The sequence below is a fragment of the Megalops cyprinoides genome, chromosome 21 (genome assembly GCF_013368585.1).
Source record: "Megalops cyprinoides isolate fMegCyp1 chromosome 21, fMegCyp1.pri, whole genome shotgun sequence".
NCBI classification, from domain to species: Eukaryota; Metazoa; Chordata; class Actinopteri; order Elopiformes; family Megalopidae; genus Megalops; species Megalops cyprinoides.
Genome location: NC_050603.1, coordinates 23,333,011 through 23,350,472, shown reverse-complemented (window position 1 = coordinate 23,350,472; position 17,462 = coordinate 23,333,011). Strand labels below are relative to the sequence as shown.

General features: G+C 40.8%; 1 protein-coding gene across 2 annotated transcripts; it reads right to left on the bottom strand.

The window, feature by feature from the left end:
• Positions 1-1,275: 1,275 nt before the first annotated feature.
• On the bottom strand, positions 1,276-12,929 carry ccn4a (cellular communication network factor 4a). 2 transcript variants are annotated; one of them, XM_036515587.1, is made up of 5 exons: positions 12,755-12,929; positions 5,830-6,106; positions 3,185-3,475; positions 2,216-2,409; positions 1,276-1,719 (listed from the first exon to the last, which is right to left on the bottom strand). In XM_036515587.1, the coding sequence occupies exons 1-5, from the start codon at positions 12,800-12,802 to the stop codon at positions 1,420-1,422; spliced, it is 1,110 nt and encodes a 369-aa protein (XP_036371480.1). In that variant the 5' UTR covers positions 12,803-12,929; the 3' UTR covers positions 1,276-1,419. The 2 variants fall into 2 exon arrangements, with proteins under 2 accessions (XP_036371480.1, XP_036371481.1); XM_036515588.1 differs by having other exon boundaries at positions 3,221-3,475.
• Between the last annotated feature and the right edge of the window lie 4,533 nt (positions 12,930-17,462).

Below are 17,462 nucleotides of genomic sequence, written 5' to 3'. Positions count from 1 at the left end.
ATTCTTTATATCATGTCAGTCCCTGATATACATTAACAGAATACAATTTATTTAAACATAAAATAGCTTGTATGTACATTGACATTTGAGAGATCATTTTAGTCCCTGAATCTAGAGTTTCTATTGAAAAGATACCTACAGAGTTTACTGAAGGCAACTACTGTACATTACCTGCTTTTTATAGCTTTCCAATCCACCAGTCCTTTGAGATCACACAAATAGAACATTTGTTATTCAGGAACAGGATTACAAAGCATGGTCATAATGTGAACAAAAAGAGACAAAAACAGACAAACAATGCTTTTGAAAATGTGACACAGCATTTCTAACATACAAATCAAAGATTGCTTGAGTTTTATGTTCAGAGATGAAATCGGTATACTAGGACTTCTATACCAGACAGACGGATGAAAGAGTAAAATATATATGACTGTGTAATAGAGCAGGAAATTTCCAAATACCATTTCAATTAATAACCCTAATGGATCAATAAATACAGGAACACCTGATTGCTGGGCAACGCAATTTATCTTCCATAAATGGTGTAAATATCATTTACCTTTCAAAGGTAAGGTTTCAATGCATGCTGTCAGAAAAATTTGCTCCCAAACATTGACCCTGGATTAATAATAGTCAGGGATTAGGATTAAGACTGGGTAAACAGCTCCTGGAAAGGCAGAAAACAATACATGGAGCTACTTGGATCCATGAGACTCAAGGCAAGAACATATAACCTGCACTGAGAAACCACCTGACAAAACATGACATATCCACCCATTAGGTGACTCATGAGGCCTTATTGCCTGCTGCTCCTCACAGGACAACAAGGGAACCTTGAGGCCACATGTTGGCCACCCTGGTCACCACACCAGTGCACGAGTGTAACCCTCTTGAGCTGAACTTTGCATCATATATGGGTTTCATCTTTGCAGGAGCACACGAGGACTCACATTTGTCTTAATAGTAACCCTATTCAATGTCTTCAAAGCCTTAAGAGCCGTCATATTCAGCCAGGGACTGGACACCATTGTCCACAATATAGTTTCAACATAGACTGCACCACAGAGATATGTGTATGTGTATGAATCCAAACACATTACCCCAGAATCCCATGAGGACATCTTTTAAATGTATCTTTTTTCCTTTTTATATATTGCTATATAATTTTCCAATAGGAAAAAAATGTTTTTTGAGAGATTCCTTTTTGAAAAACACTTTAATCCTGTAACAAAAAGAGAGAACGCTCTCATTTTCCCTTCAAAAAATTGTTGCTTTTGCACCTGACAGTAAAGCAATCAACATGTGGTGGACGCACTGTGGGAGCAACCTCAGGGAATTCTTTGGCTTGACCTGAGGAAACTGACACCCACAGGTGAGAATGTAGCATTCAGAGGGTTCAGAGGAAACTGGAGGGTCTTCTCAATTCATGATCTCCGGGTAGTCGTAGTAACGCTCTAGCTCGGCAAAGATGTCGTTAGGGTTCTTGCAGCTGAGGTTGCAGAAGCAGGCGTTGATCCACATGAGCTGCCAGGAAAAGACAGCTCCGTTGGGGCACTGGAACTCCACCTCAATGGTCTTGGACTTGTACGGGATACAGCAGCGCTCGTCAGTACAGACGCCACAGTACTTGGGACGGTACTGCTTCTTGCTGACACAGCCTGAGAGGGTGAAGTTCTGGGCTTGCTCCTCACGGTAAATGTTCAGACACTTTTTCCCTGGCTGAAACACATGGGCAAGTGAGGACAGAGCACTGTTAAATACCACAGGCAAAGTGGCCGGGGCTTAGTAAAAGACCACAGTGAGAGAGGAGAAGGGGTATTGTGAAACACCACAGAGAGGACAGGGTGCTGTAAAACAGCACAGAAGAGAGGTGATGGGGCCTGTAAAAGACCTACAGAGTGACCAGCTCGGTCTAGAAGCATTGGATGGGGTGTCTGCATTGACTATCCTATAATTTATAATTGGTGGACTGTTTCTGATTTTGCAGAATGTTTGTGTGTTACAGATGTAACCTCATTATCTGTAATCACGACTAGTGTTCTACTACTAATAAATGTGTACATAATAAATATGTACATAGATCAAGATACTGTGTATGCCATATATACAGCTTTATCAATAAATGGAAATGATTCATGTAACATGACATGTAGCATATGCTCCTTATCCAGAATACAAATACGGTCCTTCCTTTTCGTATTTTGTGGAGGGCTACCTTGATGTGCTTGGTGATGTCCACCTCACAGGGCCGAATGCTGCAGAGCCGCGTCTCCTTCATCATCTCACACTGCACATTGTCGTTGGTGATGCGCATGGACAGGCCCCGGCCACAGGTCTTAGAGCAGGGGCTCCAGGATGTTGTCTGTGTCACGCAGTTCTTGTGCCAAACTTCATTGTCAACCTGACGTGCTGCACCAAATCAACCACAAACAGGGGGATAGTGAAGACCTTCAAATCAGGCAATGTGAATTTGCACACATGCATACTAAATCCAGGCATTGCTTCCTTTTCACAAATGTCCAGTGCAACTTCTGAAAGCTTCGCAGAATGTAGATATTGACACAAATCTATAGTACAGTTATAAACTGTTTTTCAAAAAAAAAAGCTTTAAAATTTATTTGATGCATGTACATTTAAAAGCATTCATTTGCTCGTAATTTAAATTTAAAATTTAAATTTAGTATGTTCTTGGGATGCGTTTGGATCTTATTTTATGGTGTAATATTGATATGATCCATTCTATCAAACTTTCTGGCTGCTCATGATTTTCATTCAGTTCCAAAAGCAGAAAAAAGTCACAAAACAGTGATATAAAAGACCAAAAATAACACTGACAAAACATGCACAGGAAAAGGATTGCCCCTGCCCTACCACCACCCTCAAGGCACCTCCATTTCCTGTCCTTTCCAAAGTGACAGGATGTGCGCACCCCTCTCCCAATAATAACACCATTCCAAATCGTCTCCAAACTGCTAAAATTCGACCCAGTGTGTCTGAAATGCATACTATAACTTTGACATTTCTGGCTACAGCTCTAATGCATGTTAGTCACTCATGACACTGTTTTTCCTTCAACTTGAATGGATACACTCATGTTGTTTTGTGCTGGAAGTCGCTCTGGATAAGAGCATCATCTAAATGAATGGAATGTAATGTAATCGTGCAAAGCTTGCTGGGACCCCACAGCATTGGCGTGCACCAGTCTGAGAGATGCCGGCACCTTCCAAGGCGTGCCTGGGCGTGGCCTTGCGGGTCTTCCTGGGCTCGTCGCAGATCCACTGCTCGCAGCACTGGCCCCGGACCTTGACCCGCCTGGGCGTCTGGCACCACACCAGCGGCGGCTGCGACTCGGTGCAGAGCGCCACGCAGCCGATTGCACCATTCACACACAGGCAGCGGTACTTGCAGCTGGGCTGGAAGCTCTGGCCGTTGCGGTAGATGACGCCGTCATGCTCGCAGCCCGTCCCCACCAAATCTGTGCAGTCACAAAGGGGACAATAGCCTCTGTGAGCCCACTCTGGGGACAGACAGACTGTAGTGTCACCTTACAAACACCGACAATGACATGGGACATGTTGTTTGTTGCATACAAGGAAAAAAAAGTGATTTATTTGCACTCTTTCTTTCACAAAAAACTTCTATGGATTTCTGTCTCTTTCTGCTTCTTACTTGGAAAAACACATAGGGGAGAGGCACACAAAAGCAGTATTTTCACTGAATGCAATCATCAATGAGTTACAGAGTAATCTGGTGGTTCTCCAGTTGTCTTTGATAGTGTGCTGACTAAGCAGTAAAAAATAACACTGAACACTGAATAACACTGAGAGATGGGAAGATCTTCAGTACAACAATTTCAGTACAACCAAAACAAAAAAGTATGACAGGACATGAATAACACCTGAACATTGCATGTCCTGTTGCCCCAGTTTTTTTTTTTAATCACTAGCCTGGTACTTAGGTCATTATATTGGGTTATTGCAGGTTACAATTAGTACAGGAGATGAGGTTACAAGCTGTACAGACTATGATCAGATTAGCCTTTGCACAAGTTACACAAGCAGTGCATGTGTGCGAATGAGCCAGCAGGCATGCTGGCACTGGGATATGTGTGTGTGTGTGTGTGTGTGTGTGTGTGTGTGTGTGTGTCCATGAGAATGATCCAGCAGGCAGTCTTGTGTGTGGGTATTAGGCAACAGGCAGTGTTACAGAGAAAACTTTGTGTTGCTATTGATTAATAATTATTTTTATCATTAGGTCACTCAGACAAGGTTACATGAAAGCCAAAGACATTATTTATAGACACAGGTTAAGAGAGTCAATGTACCCTTGTTGACTTTTAACTATTAACAATCATCCCTGTCTCCTTAGTGTCCCATTTCTCTGAAACCACTTGGTGTACTCCACAAGTTTCCACATTTAAGCATTTAGACCATGAAACTGTTCCAACATTAACTGTTAACTGCTTTTTTATGGGATATCAAATTCTGCATGGGTGGTGTTATGTTGTGCTTCACCACACTGTCTTCCTAGATGTTCACTGCACTCTATTTACACACACAGACACGCAGACACAGACACAGACACAGACACACACACACACACACACACACACACACACAAACACACACACACACACACACACACAAACACAGAAACAGAGCACAGCGCTTTACTATGTCAGGGGGAGAGAAGCAGCATGAGTACGCTGCTATAAAAAGGAGATGTTGCCTAGTGCCACAAGGCTGTGATCACTTTGTGGATTAAGAACCCTGGTCTTTAGCTTATTGAATTAATGGCTTGTCTTTTCTCCCATGTGGACAGTGAGGCCTGTAATTTGGAACCCACAGTAGACCTCTGTGTTGTCTGTTCTCCTTTAGACTAATGCTCAGCAAAGCTGATTCAAATACAGCACATACTGTAGCTAGCTACAAGCATAATTACATATAACATCTAAGAGCTAAGGCTGTTTATGCAGAAATATTCCTTATCAGTTGTGTTGTTTCTTTTACAAAGCTAACCAGCTAGCTGGGTACTAGCTTTAGAGGAAACATTTTTCCTTAAAAAAATCTTTATCATTCTACCAAAGGAATAAAATATTAACAAATTTACATTGTACTGTATAGTGCCCTCCTGTAACACCACTTAAATGTGAAACAGCAACATTACATTATTATTATAATTTTCATGGGAATTTCTTTTTCACAGTGCAATAAGGAAGTCCTATCATTGAAACTGTCTTACACGGCATTAGAAGGTTAAGCAGAAAAAATATGAAAGACAATATGTAAAACCTAGAATACAGCATTACAGCCACAAGGGTGAAATATTACATTTGTTTGACTGCAATACAAATTGCACAAGGAATGTAACAATATGTTCAGGTCATCTGGCTACAAACTCAGTTATTATAACTAGTACAGAACGTATTATCTGTGGATTAATATGGAAGTAAAACCTCATGGTGACTATTTGAGAGGTCCAAGAGCCACATAAAGAGAAGTCTTTACAAGATGTGAATGGTACAGAACAAAAATCAAGGACTCAGAAATAAAGTTAAAGCAGAAATGAGTTAAAAACAGGAAAAGCAGATTATGAGACTTGACTGTCCTAAAAAGATAAGTGTGCTTAATGCATGCGATTCTGTATCTTCAACTTCAACAATTTTTGAAGGTAGATCTGATAGTAAGGTTTGCTGGGTGCTCTGATTACAGTGGCCCCATGATTCCCTCACCCCACCTCCCTATAGAATGGAACTAACTGGAGGCATTTGTAGAATTAAAGCAGTGAACCATGGCACAGATATCGCAGAGGTTATGTCGGGTCACTTACATGCACACACTCCTTTTTCGTACCTAGGCTTGTCCGCGCTGTAGTCACAGTACAGTCCCTTGTGGTAGTCGCAGGTGTCCACCTCGTTGCACGTCTCGCCCACTTGCTTGGCGCAGGCCTTGCAGCAGTCGCAGCCGTCCATCATCAGGCTGACCCCTGGTGGGCAGGTGGGGGTGCTCTTGGGGCACTTGCATGGCCACTTGCAGTACTGGGTCCGGTTATATGATTCCGACGCGGCAGGCTCGGGAGGCATGGCTGTGGAACTCTGGCAAAGGGCCTGAAAAACAGAGATGGGACCTCGGTCAGCGGAGCCCATTCACTTTGCAGTCTCTAGAAAATGGCGTGTGCAGAAGCCCATATTATTGGTGCTGGTACTGATGCATAATATTTTGCTTTAGAGCTTCCACAAGCATCTGATGAAAGTGCTAAGATGAAAAATACTGAATTGTTTTGAACGTTTTGAGACTGATGACTTCATATTCATTTGATGAAATAATGCCTAAAAAGGATTCTTGATGTGCTCCACTGAAGTGCATGGATTTAACAGATAAAAGCAGCATCAGAGAATAGGGTTCTAAATGAAAAGTCCCTATGGGAGGCATCTATCAGAAAGGCCAGGGTACTGTTAAACATCTCAGTTATTAACATTGGCATATGCAATTGAGTGCTTATGGAATACAATAGATGCACATTGTTTTAGGCAACTGAATGGCTCAACATAAAATACTAATATTTTATAATACTCCTGATATTTTGTATTTCATATTTCATCTCATATGATGACATTTTACTTACACAAAGGCATTGTCAGAACTCCCCTGCCTCTGTTTATAGACACAAACAAACACTCTGTACCAAGGAATGCCACAGGTGTCCATCTGCTCCCATTTTGACCACCTGGCCACTCAATCTGTCAAGCTTTACATCTCATCCCACCCCCTCTGCAGGCCAATGTTAATCTCGCCAGATTATTGTCTCATTTCTTTATGGTTCCAATAACATGATGAATGTGGGTGTACAACGTGTGGTAACCACAAGCAAAGCAAGATTATCATAATCCCTTGCTCTGAAAAACACATTCCCGCTTTAAAATGGTGTGCACACTGGGTAACAAATCCAGAATCAATTAATCTTTATTAAAGCCTTCAATCGGTGACCTTCTGAACTGCAATTTTGACTCTGCTGCTAATCACCACTTTCCTTTGTTGGCCAATCAAATTATGCAACAGCAAAACAAAGACAGCCAGAAATCCCCAGGTATCCCAGTATTAACAATCTCGAACAAATAAACTGTAGCCAAAATCTGATTTAGAGTTTTTAGAATGAGTTTATCCAAAAATTTCTAATAAACTCACACTGAAGGGAAGATTACAGCTATAACAGTGTGTGGTAATGACTGCTCAATGTGGTAATAAACACAAGGGCAATATGCTGTGTGGTGATGTCGAATACTTAGAAAACAGAACATTCCTTCATTTTTTGAAAGCCAATTGTTCATTTATAGGTGAGTCTTCAGTACATTATGAAGATTTCGGCATAGAGGCAAACCAATGCTCTCATTAGCACTCCACTTCATGTCTGGGACACCGTTATAGCTCAGTGAAACTGTCCATGAGTTTTCAACCAATCAAATCCCCGAGACACATTATGGCATTTCTAGTCACTCCATGGGCCAACAACACACAGAGACTGAAGGTCAAGGCCTGCTTGAGCCATGGCATGCACCACAGTTTTCAGCTCATACCGAAATGGCCTGGGATTGCTGAGAGTCTCACTGTTTCCACAGCAGTACTGTTACACAACAGCGATCAGTGCATGTTTTGTTAGGGCCGCTTGGAACCCAGAGCATTCTGGGAAGTGAACACTACCAACAGCCGGCTTTGACCCAAGACAAATATGAATTGTGGAACAAAGTTATTGAGATTCCCATAAACTCAGAGACTCAGGTCAAAAGCACATTGTGTGTGCTTGGGTTAGGAGGGAAATAACTTCTTCTGACCTCCTCCCAGGATGTATCTTTAATACGATCAGTTTCATTTTGTTTTGGCTTCTCGCAGCACCCTTGAACTTTTTCCTGCCATTCCCTGCCTTAGCAAGACATTTAAAAAGTCAGAAACTGTGACCACACTTTTTTGACTGTGTTGTTATGTCCCACAATTTCAAAATACCAGGGTGTCTGTTGAAGTTTTGTAATGATTACAGAACTGAGAGTGATCAAAACCTCTTTCACATTTCTCCTTAAAAGAAACATTTCAGATGAACAATCACACAAATCAAAACATTTAATCTCTTAGGGGTGTTTAAGCCACGAAAGGAAATTTGCAATCAAAAATCATGCTGCTGGTAAATAACCCTGATTACAGTGAGTGAACTCTGCCCTTCAAACAGTGCTTGGGGCGCCTTCCACTTCAAAACTTGTTGGATGCTGATTTTTCCACACTCTGAGATTTTCTTCCTCTTAAAATTATTTTAATAAACATTAGAACGACTCCCTCAAGGAGAGAAATCCCTGTATTTAAGTGTTTCTTTGTACAGAAATCCATGTGAAGTTTATCCTTCATTAAGTGGAGTGATACAGGTGGTGTATGTTAAGCCATAATGGAATAGAATATTCTTTGAAGAATTTATCCTTCTTGTAGCGAAGGGCGAGAGCAGTCACCCCACCCAGCCTCGGACCCGGGTCTACGGGGTATACCAAATTGCAGCTTTGACCACAACACCAAAGAGCCAGGCTCTTTGGCGTTGTGGTCAAGCTGCAGGTTTGGTACCCCGTAGACCTGGGTTTGAGGCCAGGTGGGGTGACTGCTCTTGCCCTTTGCAACACTTCTGTATGCCAAGTGTTATATTTTGCTGTTTTTTTTTTTTTTTTTTTTAGAATATTTCACTCTGAAAATATTCAGTTTTCAACGTCAAGAGATTTAGTTTTTTTAGGCTCACAAGTATACAATTTTGCCACAACCAATCTGCTAATCATATTGTGGTCCAGAAGAGCATTCAGCCTAAATCTGTTCTTGGCAGCTAATCAGACACAAACTCCAAGCTGGAACAAAGCATAATAGAAGAATGATGCAGTAAAGCTATTTTAATCGACTTTATGCATCATTTTAACCACTTTATATTAATGAGGACAATGCTATCAAGATGCTGACCACAGAAACTGATTTTATAAGCTTAATATTCTTTGTTTGTCCCACTGAACACTAAAAGGCAGTGGCAGTGAAGTGTTCTCCAGAATCACCAATGCCATTTGCCTGTACCACAACCCTGAAAAGCCACATAAACAAATCCTGACCATTTCTGCTGATGAGTGACAGTAAAATTAACATAATATTTTTTTTTCATTTGTTGCTGAGCAAGATAAATAGGTCTAGGCACAAAAGGCCAAATTCTACAACATGCTCCTTCTGTTCCATTCCAATAGGGGGTAGAGTTCTGCAAAAAAGCACACATTAAAAGGCAGCAGAACTCCTACAGAAAAAAATGAAGCTGTGAGTGACACCAGTGAGAACACACACACATGCACACACAAACAAGCTGTTTATTTATTTATTTTGTTTATTTAAATTTTTTTTATCCTATCATTAACATTTATTTTCTTCATTGAGATTTGAACACATTCCTTTGTGCTGTATCTAGTATCAGTCTGAAGCTCTGTCATATGACTTTCCATTAAAAATGTCACCATTTCAAGTCAGCTAAAGCCCCTATCTCTTTTGACCTCCAGCGTAAGGCTCCCCCCATCCACACACCGGCCTGGCTGGAAACTGTGAGGAACTTAAACACCAATGGCACGTGGAGACAGACGCAGTGCTTGTATAACACCAGGTGCGATGTGGAAGATTATCAGCACCTATCTTTAACCTGGTCAGGTACTGACACCTTTTTAAAATGCACACATCTCTTCCTTTATATTACATGACTGTCATTTAGCAGATGCTTTTATCCAGAGTGGCTTACACAGTGTATCTAATAAAGCGGCATGAATGTTGAACAAACAGGACACCACTAACCACACATGTACAAGTGCAAGTGTCAAATATAAGACTGATATAATAAATGTGCCATGATTGACATGTAAATGCAAAGCAGTATGTACCACTTAAGTACTGTACCATTCCAAACAACACTATCACACACCACACCCATGCAAATAAACCTCCACATACCCAATTACATAAAACTCTGAAATATACTTCCACATATATAAATACACATAGGAGGGACAAATGATCTCACTTGGATAGGGGGTTTAAGGTTTAGCCTGTAGAACTTTTAAAGCAATAAATACATATTCCAAAAAAAAAAAGAAAATCAAAAACATTCATTTTTCACAGTGCATGATCTAATGCTATTGAGAATTGCTGCATGAACTTAGATGCGTCTGTGAGCATCAATTTAAAGACATACTGTACCCCTACTCAACCACAAGGTGCCAGTATAACACAATTCATAACAGTCTTACAACTGAATAAAAATATGAGGTTGACAGACAGCGTCCCCAGGCTCTGATCCTGGATCAGTTCCAGCCTTTTGCACAAAATACCAGTAATTGTGGTCAAGAGCAGTTTTGGGATTCTGGATCGGTGCACGGAAACATAGTCTCACGGCTGAATTAAATGTCGTCAATACCACTGTGACACCCTCACTACCAATGACCACCTGTGGCTAATTGCGCAACATATGTCAAAACTGCTCCCCCAGAGAAAGTACAAATAACTCTTGAGACAGCAATGCCATACATGGGTAAGGAGCAGAGGTTTCAGCCCAAATGTTGTCAGCTCAACTCCCAGATGGTCCACTGCTGTTGCACTCTTGAGCAAGGTACTTAACCTCAATTGCTATAGTAAATATCGAGCTGCATTAATGGGCAATTGGTATGAAAGCCACACTGGACAAGAGGGTCTGCTAAGCAAATAATATGATGTAAGCATTCTTCCTCACCTCTCACTAATGCTCTGTGGTCTGAGGCATCTAGGACGGAGCTCCTTCAGACCGTGCATCAGTTCCTGCTCATGGACTACTCTACTCTTGCTTCCTGACTTTCACAATGTACTATACCATACTGATCAACTGGATTTCCATCATTCAGCAGAGAGCAGAAATAGCATCTATTCAAAACTATGATGCTTCTTATAAAAAGCCTCAGCCTTAACCCACGGAAATATTCTGGCTCACTTTCAGAACACAGTTAAAATCTGACAAAGAAAACAATTAATCCCATTCAAGGTTGAAATACTGCACTTACACTGCTATATTACAATAACATTATGCCTACTGGGTAGGCAAGAATAAGGCCCTTAGTCCAGTCTAAGTGCTGTGCACTTCTGTCATTTGAGTAATGCATATTGGAGAGTGTTGTGTGCATTTTTGTTCTGGTCTCTGCTCAAGATCATAAACAAGGCACCTCAAAATGGAGCAGTGAACTGGTAAAATGGATACAATAGTGACATGACTGATTTGGCTATAGGGTAAATTCAGTTAGAGTGTATCGAGGTTTGTAGCAGAACATGCACAGATTCCATGACAGTTTGAAGACGCACACCCTGGCACACACCTGTGCTTTAGGGTTACTAAAGATGCCACAGTGGCTTTACTTGCTGCTGTCTTGGTCTTGCTGCTCACACTGGACTTCCTCTAACAAGTTCCTTTTGAGAAAGCCCCCACTGGGCTAGCTGACAGTTTTTAAGGAACCAGCCTTCCAGCTGATGCTGATGGTGGTGTTGTCTCTTAATGGAGGATAGTGAACATATGTAAATTTGTGGAACACTGAGCTACAGTAGATTTAGTACAAAATTTTGAGAAAACACCATCATCTTCCTCTTGAAACACTTCAAACAGTTTACATAAGAGCGGTCCAGCTGGAGGCAGTGACAGTTTGGCAAACGCAAGGGAGCTGGCAATTTAAAGTGCCTGCCAAATTAAGGATGCTTTTCTGATCAGCCAGTCACAGTAAATTTACTCATTGGTTTTCGGCTACTTAACCTCTTGTAGCTACTTAACCTCCAAAAATCATTTTAAGTCTAGCTTTGCTGTTTTCTTTGGGATGTCAAGACTTCAAATATATCTGCAAACGTCAAATAAACCATGTTTTAATGCTTTAGGCATGATGAAATGTTAGGAGTAGTTCTCAGTGCATAGACCTGGTTTAATTCAATAGCGGAACAGCATCTCGGAGCTGCAATGGACTTTGCAATGCACGGTGTAACTTTCCGATCTCTGCGTGTACAGTTAAGCTTTCTCCTTTTAAACAGACTATGCTGCCACGTGTGTGGTGTCAACAGGGAAATAAAGGCTAAAAAGAAATGATGGGTACACAGGCTACCCAAACGTATTTGTCAGGCGTCAACTATGAGTAGGTCTACGTTGCAAACAAAACGACAGAAATAACAATACTCCATAAAACTACATTTGACATTTGGAAAGAACATGCCAATTAAAACATGTTATTTCAGTCATTGCGTCATTGAGGAATTCGTGTAAGGCTACTTATAAGCGCTAGAAATCATCATAGGAATACCCGATCTATATTAAGCGTTTTATCTTATTTACTTTTATATTTTAATTGCATATTTGCCCAATTCTTAGCTTATTAATAACACTGTTATATTAAATGAGCTTCCTGTCACTTCTGTTTGTTGTTTATTTAACCGACCCATCGCCCTTCTGGGGACTTATGGTACCCCAGGATGCGCCGAGCCTTATCTCAATCCCAGCAGGATGCCTGTTCGCATTCATTTTAACAGCTCTGCTAATGTAATCAACCAGCTACCAACATTATCCATTCTTTCATTCTAAAAGTAATGTTACTATTATGTGACAGCTATTATTTTTAAACAAACATGAAAAGGAGGACAAAAAAAAAAACGTAAAAAAAAAGAGAAATACCGAATTTAGGACAAAAGGTAACCCAATACCACTTGCTCACCTGATGGGTACTGATTGCTATTAGAATCCACGGCAAGAGCCACCTCATCACTGGATCCCAGTATCAAATTCATCGAACCCAGAATTAGATCATAGTAAAAACAAAAAGTATCGTTTTCCTCGAGTCTAAAGCATTCTCACGCTGACAGTCTCTCTGATGGCTTCCCTGTCACTTGCGTTGTTATTAAAGTCGGTCTTGACGTCAGGATAAAGGACGAACCCTGTATTTTCGCCCCAATGTGTATTTCTCCTACCCTTCTCTCTACCCCACCTTCCCGCGTGCGCCGTGAGCCCTCCTTAAAGGGAAAGTAATAGTGCCGGCGGCGATCGGCGCCGTCGACCTGTAATCGACCACAGCATGAAGTGTACTGCTATTACTCTGAAAAATACTTTGCTTGATTCTGGGCCAACACTGGCTTATTTGTGGATGCGGGGTACACAGTTACACCTTTGACTCCCTTACTTTATAGTTTTGATCACATTGCTTGATTATTATACTTACTTATATTTTACCATTTGACTATATTACTTTATAGTTCTCAGATAAGGATATTGTTCACAGTTCGCACATAAAATAAGACATTGTTGTGAAAATCAAAACAGTGCATGTATTGTAGCATGTATTGCACAAGTGCTATGAACTGAACATGATAACTGGAAATTCTGTTCTCTGCTTCCCCCCCTCTGAAAAGCTTAAGTAAACTAATGAAATGCCATTATTGAGAGAGTGTTCTAAAACAGAATGGGATAAAAGAGAATAGAATTTGAACACTGCTGTGTTTTCTGTGTCAGTTAATCTGCACACACAGAGGAAACACAACACAGACACTGACCAGGAAAGACACACTGTTGACTTATAATTGGACAGCGGAGACCCATAGCCCCTGCTTGAGATTCTACATTGCAGAAGTGAATTGGGTTAGTGGCCCTGTGGTGGAGTAGTGCTGTATCATTGATTATTCATCCATAAATTTGCTACATGCTACAGAAAATAATAAATGATGGGATTTCTGAGTTTAGACACCTTACATTATTTGAAAAAACAGATGTGCTTGACATGCAAAGAAGTACAATATGGAAATGTACAGCCCTGTATATATCACAATTGTAAAAATTCACCTTGGCATTTTAAAACTCCAGTGGGGCATAGTTAATGTTTCATTCCTTCATGTACCCCTACCATTTGATTTCAATTTGCTGAAAAGTAAAGTAGAGGTTTATTGAGCAAAGTCATCCTTGTTCTTGTTTAACTGTCAAATTCAAGCCACAAGTGTGGGATAAATGTATGGAGGGCAGCCTGCAGTTGAGAGAGATACAGAAAGTAAGAGAAGAGATGGATTAACTTAAAGTGAGTTACTATCCACATTGCCTGTGTGACAAAATCAGACACACTCTCATGAATAAATATTTATATTTCTAAATTTTTTATTTCAAATGAAGCTTTCATTCATCATTATTTGTGATGTGGTGTTTATTTTAATAGCAGAGTTTAATTTCCTAAAATGGGAAGAAATATCTGTCTTTAAAAAATAAAATAACATTCATTCAATGTACACTAACGTGTGTTAGTATGATACATATGTATCATACTAACACACAAAATAAATCTTATACTTCTCCACAGTATGATAATCATGCAATGAGCTGTATTCTCCCATTGGTAAAGTGTGTGTTTTTTTTAGTGTAGAGTAGTATTTTATTAATAAGCGGAGCTTGTAACCTAAAGATTATCAGTTCACTTCCCAGGAGGGGCACTGCTGTTGCACCCTTAGGAAAAATACTTCAAAATACAACATTCAAAATACTACACAAATTGAAAGGATGAGTTGTAAAACTATATAAATTGTTCTTAAGAGTGTAAGATGGGGAAATGTTAAGTGATATTTTTGTTCAACAGACACCCTTGTACAGAGCAACTTGAAGAATTTCTTCAACTACAACTCTTCAAGTGGACTTTAGATGCAACTATAGTGACTATATCTCAGCTATAACCTCTTAGTTCTGGAGGACTGGAACACATTTAAGAAAAAAAGTGGAGAAAATCTCCAGGCCCTAATTAAAACAGCCAAGTTAGATTTAGTATGGTTAAATATATAAATACATGTAATAGGATAGAATGGCTATAGTTACCTATTGACAGGGTTCATACAGTGAAGGTGAAATAATACACCGATGAGCCAAAACATTATGACCTCCTGCCTAATATGCTGTTGGTCCTCTGTGTACTGCCAAAACAGCATTGAACCGCCAAGGCATGGACTTTACAAGACCCCTGAAGGTGTCCTGTGGTATCTGGCACCAAAACATTAGCAGCAGAACCTTCAAGTCCTGTAAGTTGGGAGGTGGAGCCGCCATGGATCAGACTTATCGTTCCAGCACATCCCACAGATGCTCAATTGGATTGAGAACTGGAGAATTTGGAGGCCAGGGCAACACCTTGAACACTTCATCATGTTCCTCAAACTGTTCCCGAACAATGTGTGCAGTGTGGCAGGGCGCATTATCCTGCTGAAAGAGGCCACTGCCATCAGGGAATACTATTGCCATGAAGGGGTGTGCCTGGTCTGCAACGATGTTTAGGTAGGTGGCACGTGTCAAATTGACGTCCACCTGAATGGCCGGACCCAGGGTTTCCTAGCAGAACATTGCCCAGAGCATCACACTCCCTCCATTGGCTCGTCGTCTTCCCACAGTGCATCCTGGTGCCATCAGTTCCCCAGGTAAACAGCGCATGCATACATGGCCATCCACGTGATCTAAAGGAAAATAGGACTCATTGGACCAGACGACCTTCTTCCACTGCTCCAAGGTCCAGTTCCAACACTCGTGTACCCATTGTAGGTGCTTTCGACTGTGGACAGGGGTCATAATGAGCACTCTGACCGGTTTTCAGCTACGCAGCCACATACACAGCAGGGTGTGATGCACTGTGTGTTGTGACACATTCCTCCCGTAACCATCATTAAAATTTTCTGTGACTTGTGCCACAGTAGACCTTCTGTTGGTTCGGACCAGACAGGATAGCCTTCGTTGCCCTCGTGCATCAAAGAGCCTTGGGCGCCCAACATCCTGTTTCCAGTTTGCGGTTTGTCCCTCCTCGGACCACTATCAGTAGGTACTCACTACTGCTGACCGGGGGCACCCCACAAGCCTTGCTGTTTCAGAGATGCTCTGACCCAGTCGTCTGGCCATAACAATTTGGCCCTTGTCAAAGTCGCTCAGGTCTTTACTCCTGCCCATTTCTCCTGCATCCAACACGTTGACTATGAGAACTGATTGTTCGCTTATCATCTAATCTACTCAGACCTTGACATGTGCCCTTGTTTGGAGATGATCAACATTATTCGGTTCACCTGTGAGTGGTCATAATGTTTTGGTTCATCGGTGTATTTTTTAATGTATTTAGCTAGTTATAGACTTGTTGCAGTACGAACTTTATACCCTGAACATCATTCCATGAGTCCTGTTTTCAGTTTTGTTCATACTAGCTAAAACTGGAATTTAGGTAAGGAGCTAGACTGATCATAGACTAGTCATTAATTTAGTTTGGTAGTCAAACATAATCCTTAATGATATTACCCCAAACCCCTTTGAAAATGCTAGTAAAAATTTTCACCTGGTGTAATATTAATGCTGTTGTTGTAGCTAGCTAGCAAAACAGCCATAGCTATCCTAACTTAAACAAAAACAAGCAAGATACATAAGCAAACTAGTAATTTAGCCAACCCACTGGCAAGCAACATGCAAGAAATTAATTTGCTATGGTCTATATTACCTTGTCAGTTGATTTTTTTTATTTTTCATTGCATTTTTTTTGTATTTGCACCTACCTGAAAATGAATGCACTGTAGTAAGGGTGACCTGTCACACTGGCTAGGTTAGCTAAGTTTGATAGCATTCAAACCTGGTGTCAGGCAATAACCCTCACAGATGTGACTGCCCAGGTTAGACATCAGGATATCTGGAAACATTTGGATATATTCTGTTTTTTATGCCTTATGTCAGAGTGAATATCATAATAGTGACATGCTGCCTTCACAATACAAATGCATATGTGTAGCATATGGGAATGCAACTAGATTGGATGTGGATGGCCAATGTAATCATCTCATCCTTATCTACAAGCATAAAAACTCAGAAACATTCTTTTGTATGAAGGAATACCCATACCCATATACCCATCAGTATATTAGTATATTAAAATTAATATATTTTTGTTGATTAGCATCCTTTCACCCCTGGATCAAAAATCTCATTCTTGCTGATGTCCCAGTTCATCTCATGCTAATTCTTTCCTTCAAGCTAATTCCTTTGTGAAATGAACTGGGATCATGGATAAATTTCATCACGCCAGCTGTTAAAGTAGCTAAGGTTCCAGAAACACATTCCTTGTGGAAAACATCTTGTGGCATCCCAATAAAGGAAAACTTAAAAGCCAATTATTCCTGATGTGCACAGCCATATAAGGCGGTTCCCTACCTCAAAGAACGGAATTTTTACTCAACCTCGGGTTTTCAGCCGGCCTGTTCACGTGCACACACATCTTTGAAAACACAATCGCATGCAAAGGTCTCCTTAGAATCAAGTGAGTCAAGGAGGGACGGATTCCGTACAATTTTTTTGCACAAGATCAGAGCCCTGCTGAGCTGTGCTCAGTCTGTAGAAGTGCCAGACAAGCCGGGTGAATGTGAGTGCTTGAGGTTTGTCAG

What these genes read in the sequence shown, in the direction of transcription:
- ccn4a (XM_036515587.1), bottom strand. Translation starts at nt 12,802, where the DNA reads ATGAGGTGGCTCTTGCCGTGGATTCTAATAGCAATCAGTACCCATCAG. An exon ending in TAGCAATCAGTACCCATCAG is followed by an intron (nt 6,107 to 12,754) that starts GTGAGCAAGTGG and finishes TCTGTTTTTCAG; the next exon opens with GCCCTTTGCCAGAGTTCCAC. An exon ending in ACATCACCAAGCACATCAAG is followed by an intron (nt 1,720 to 2,215) that starts GTAGCCCTCCAC and finishes CATGTGTTTCAG; the next exon opens with CCAGGGAAAAAGTGTCTGAA.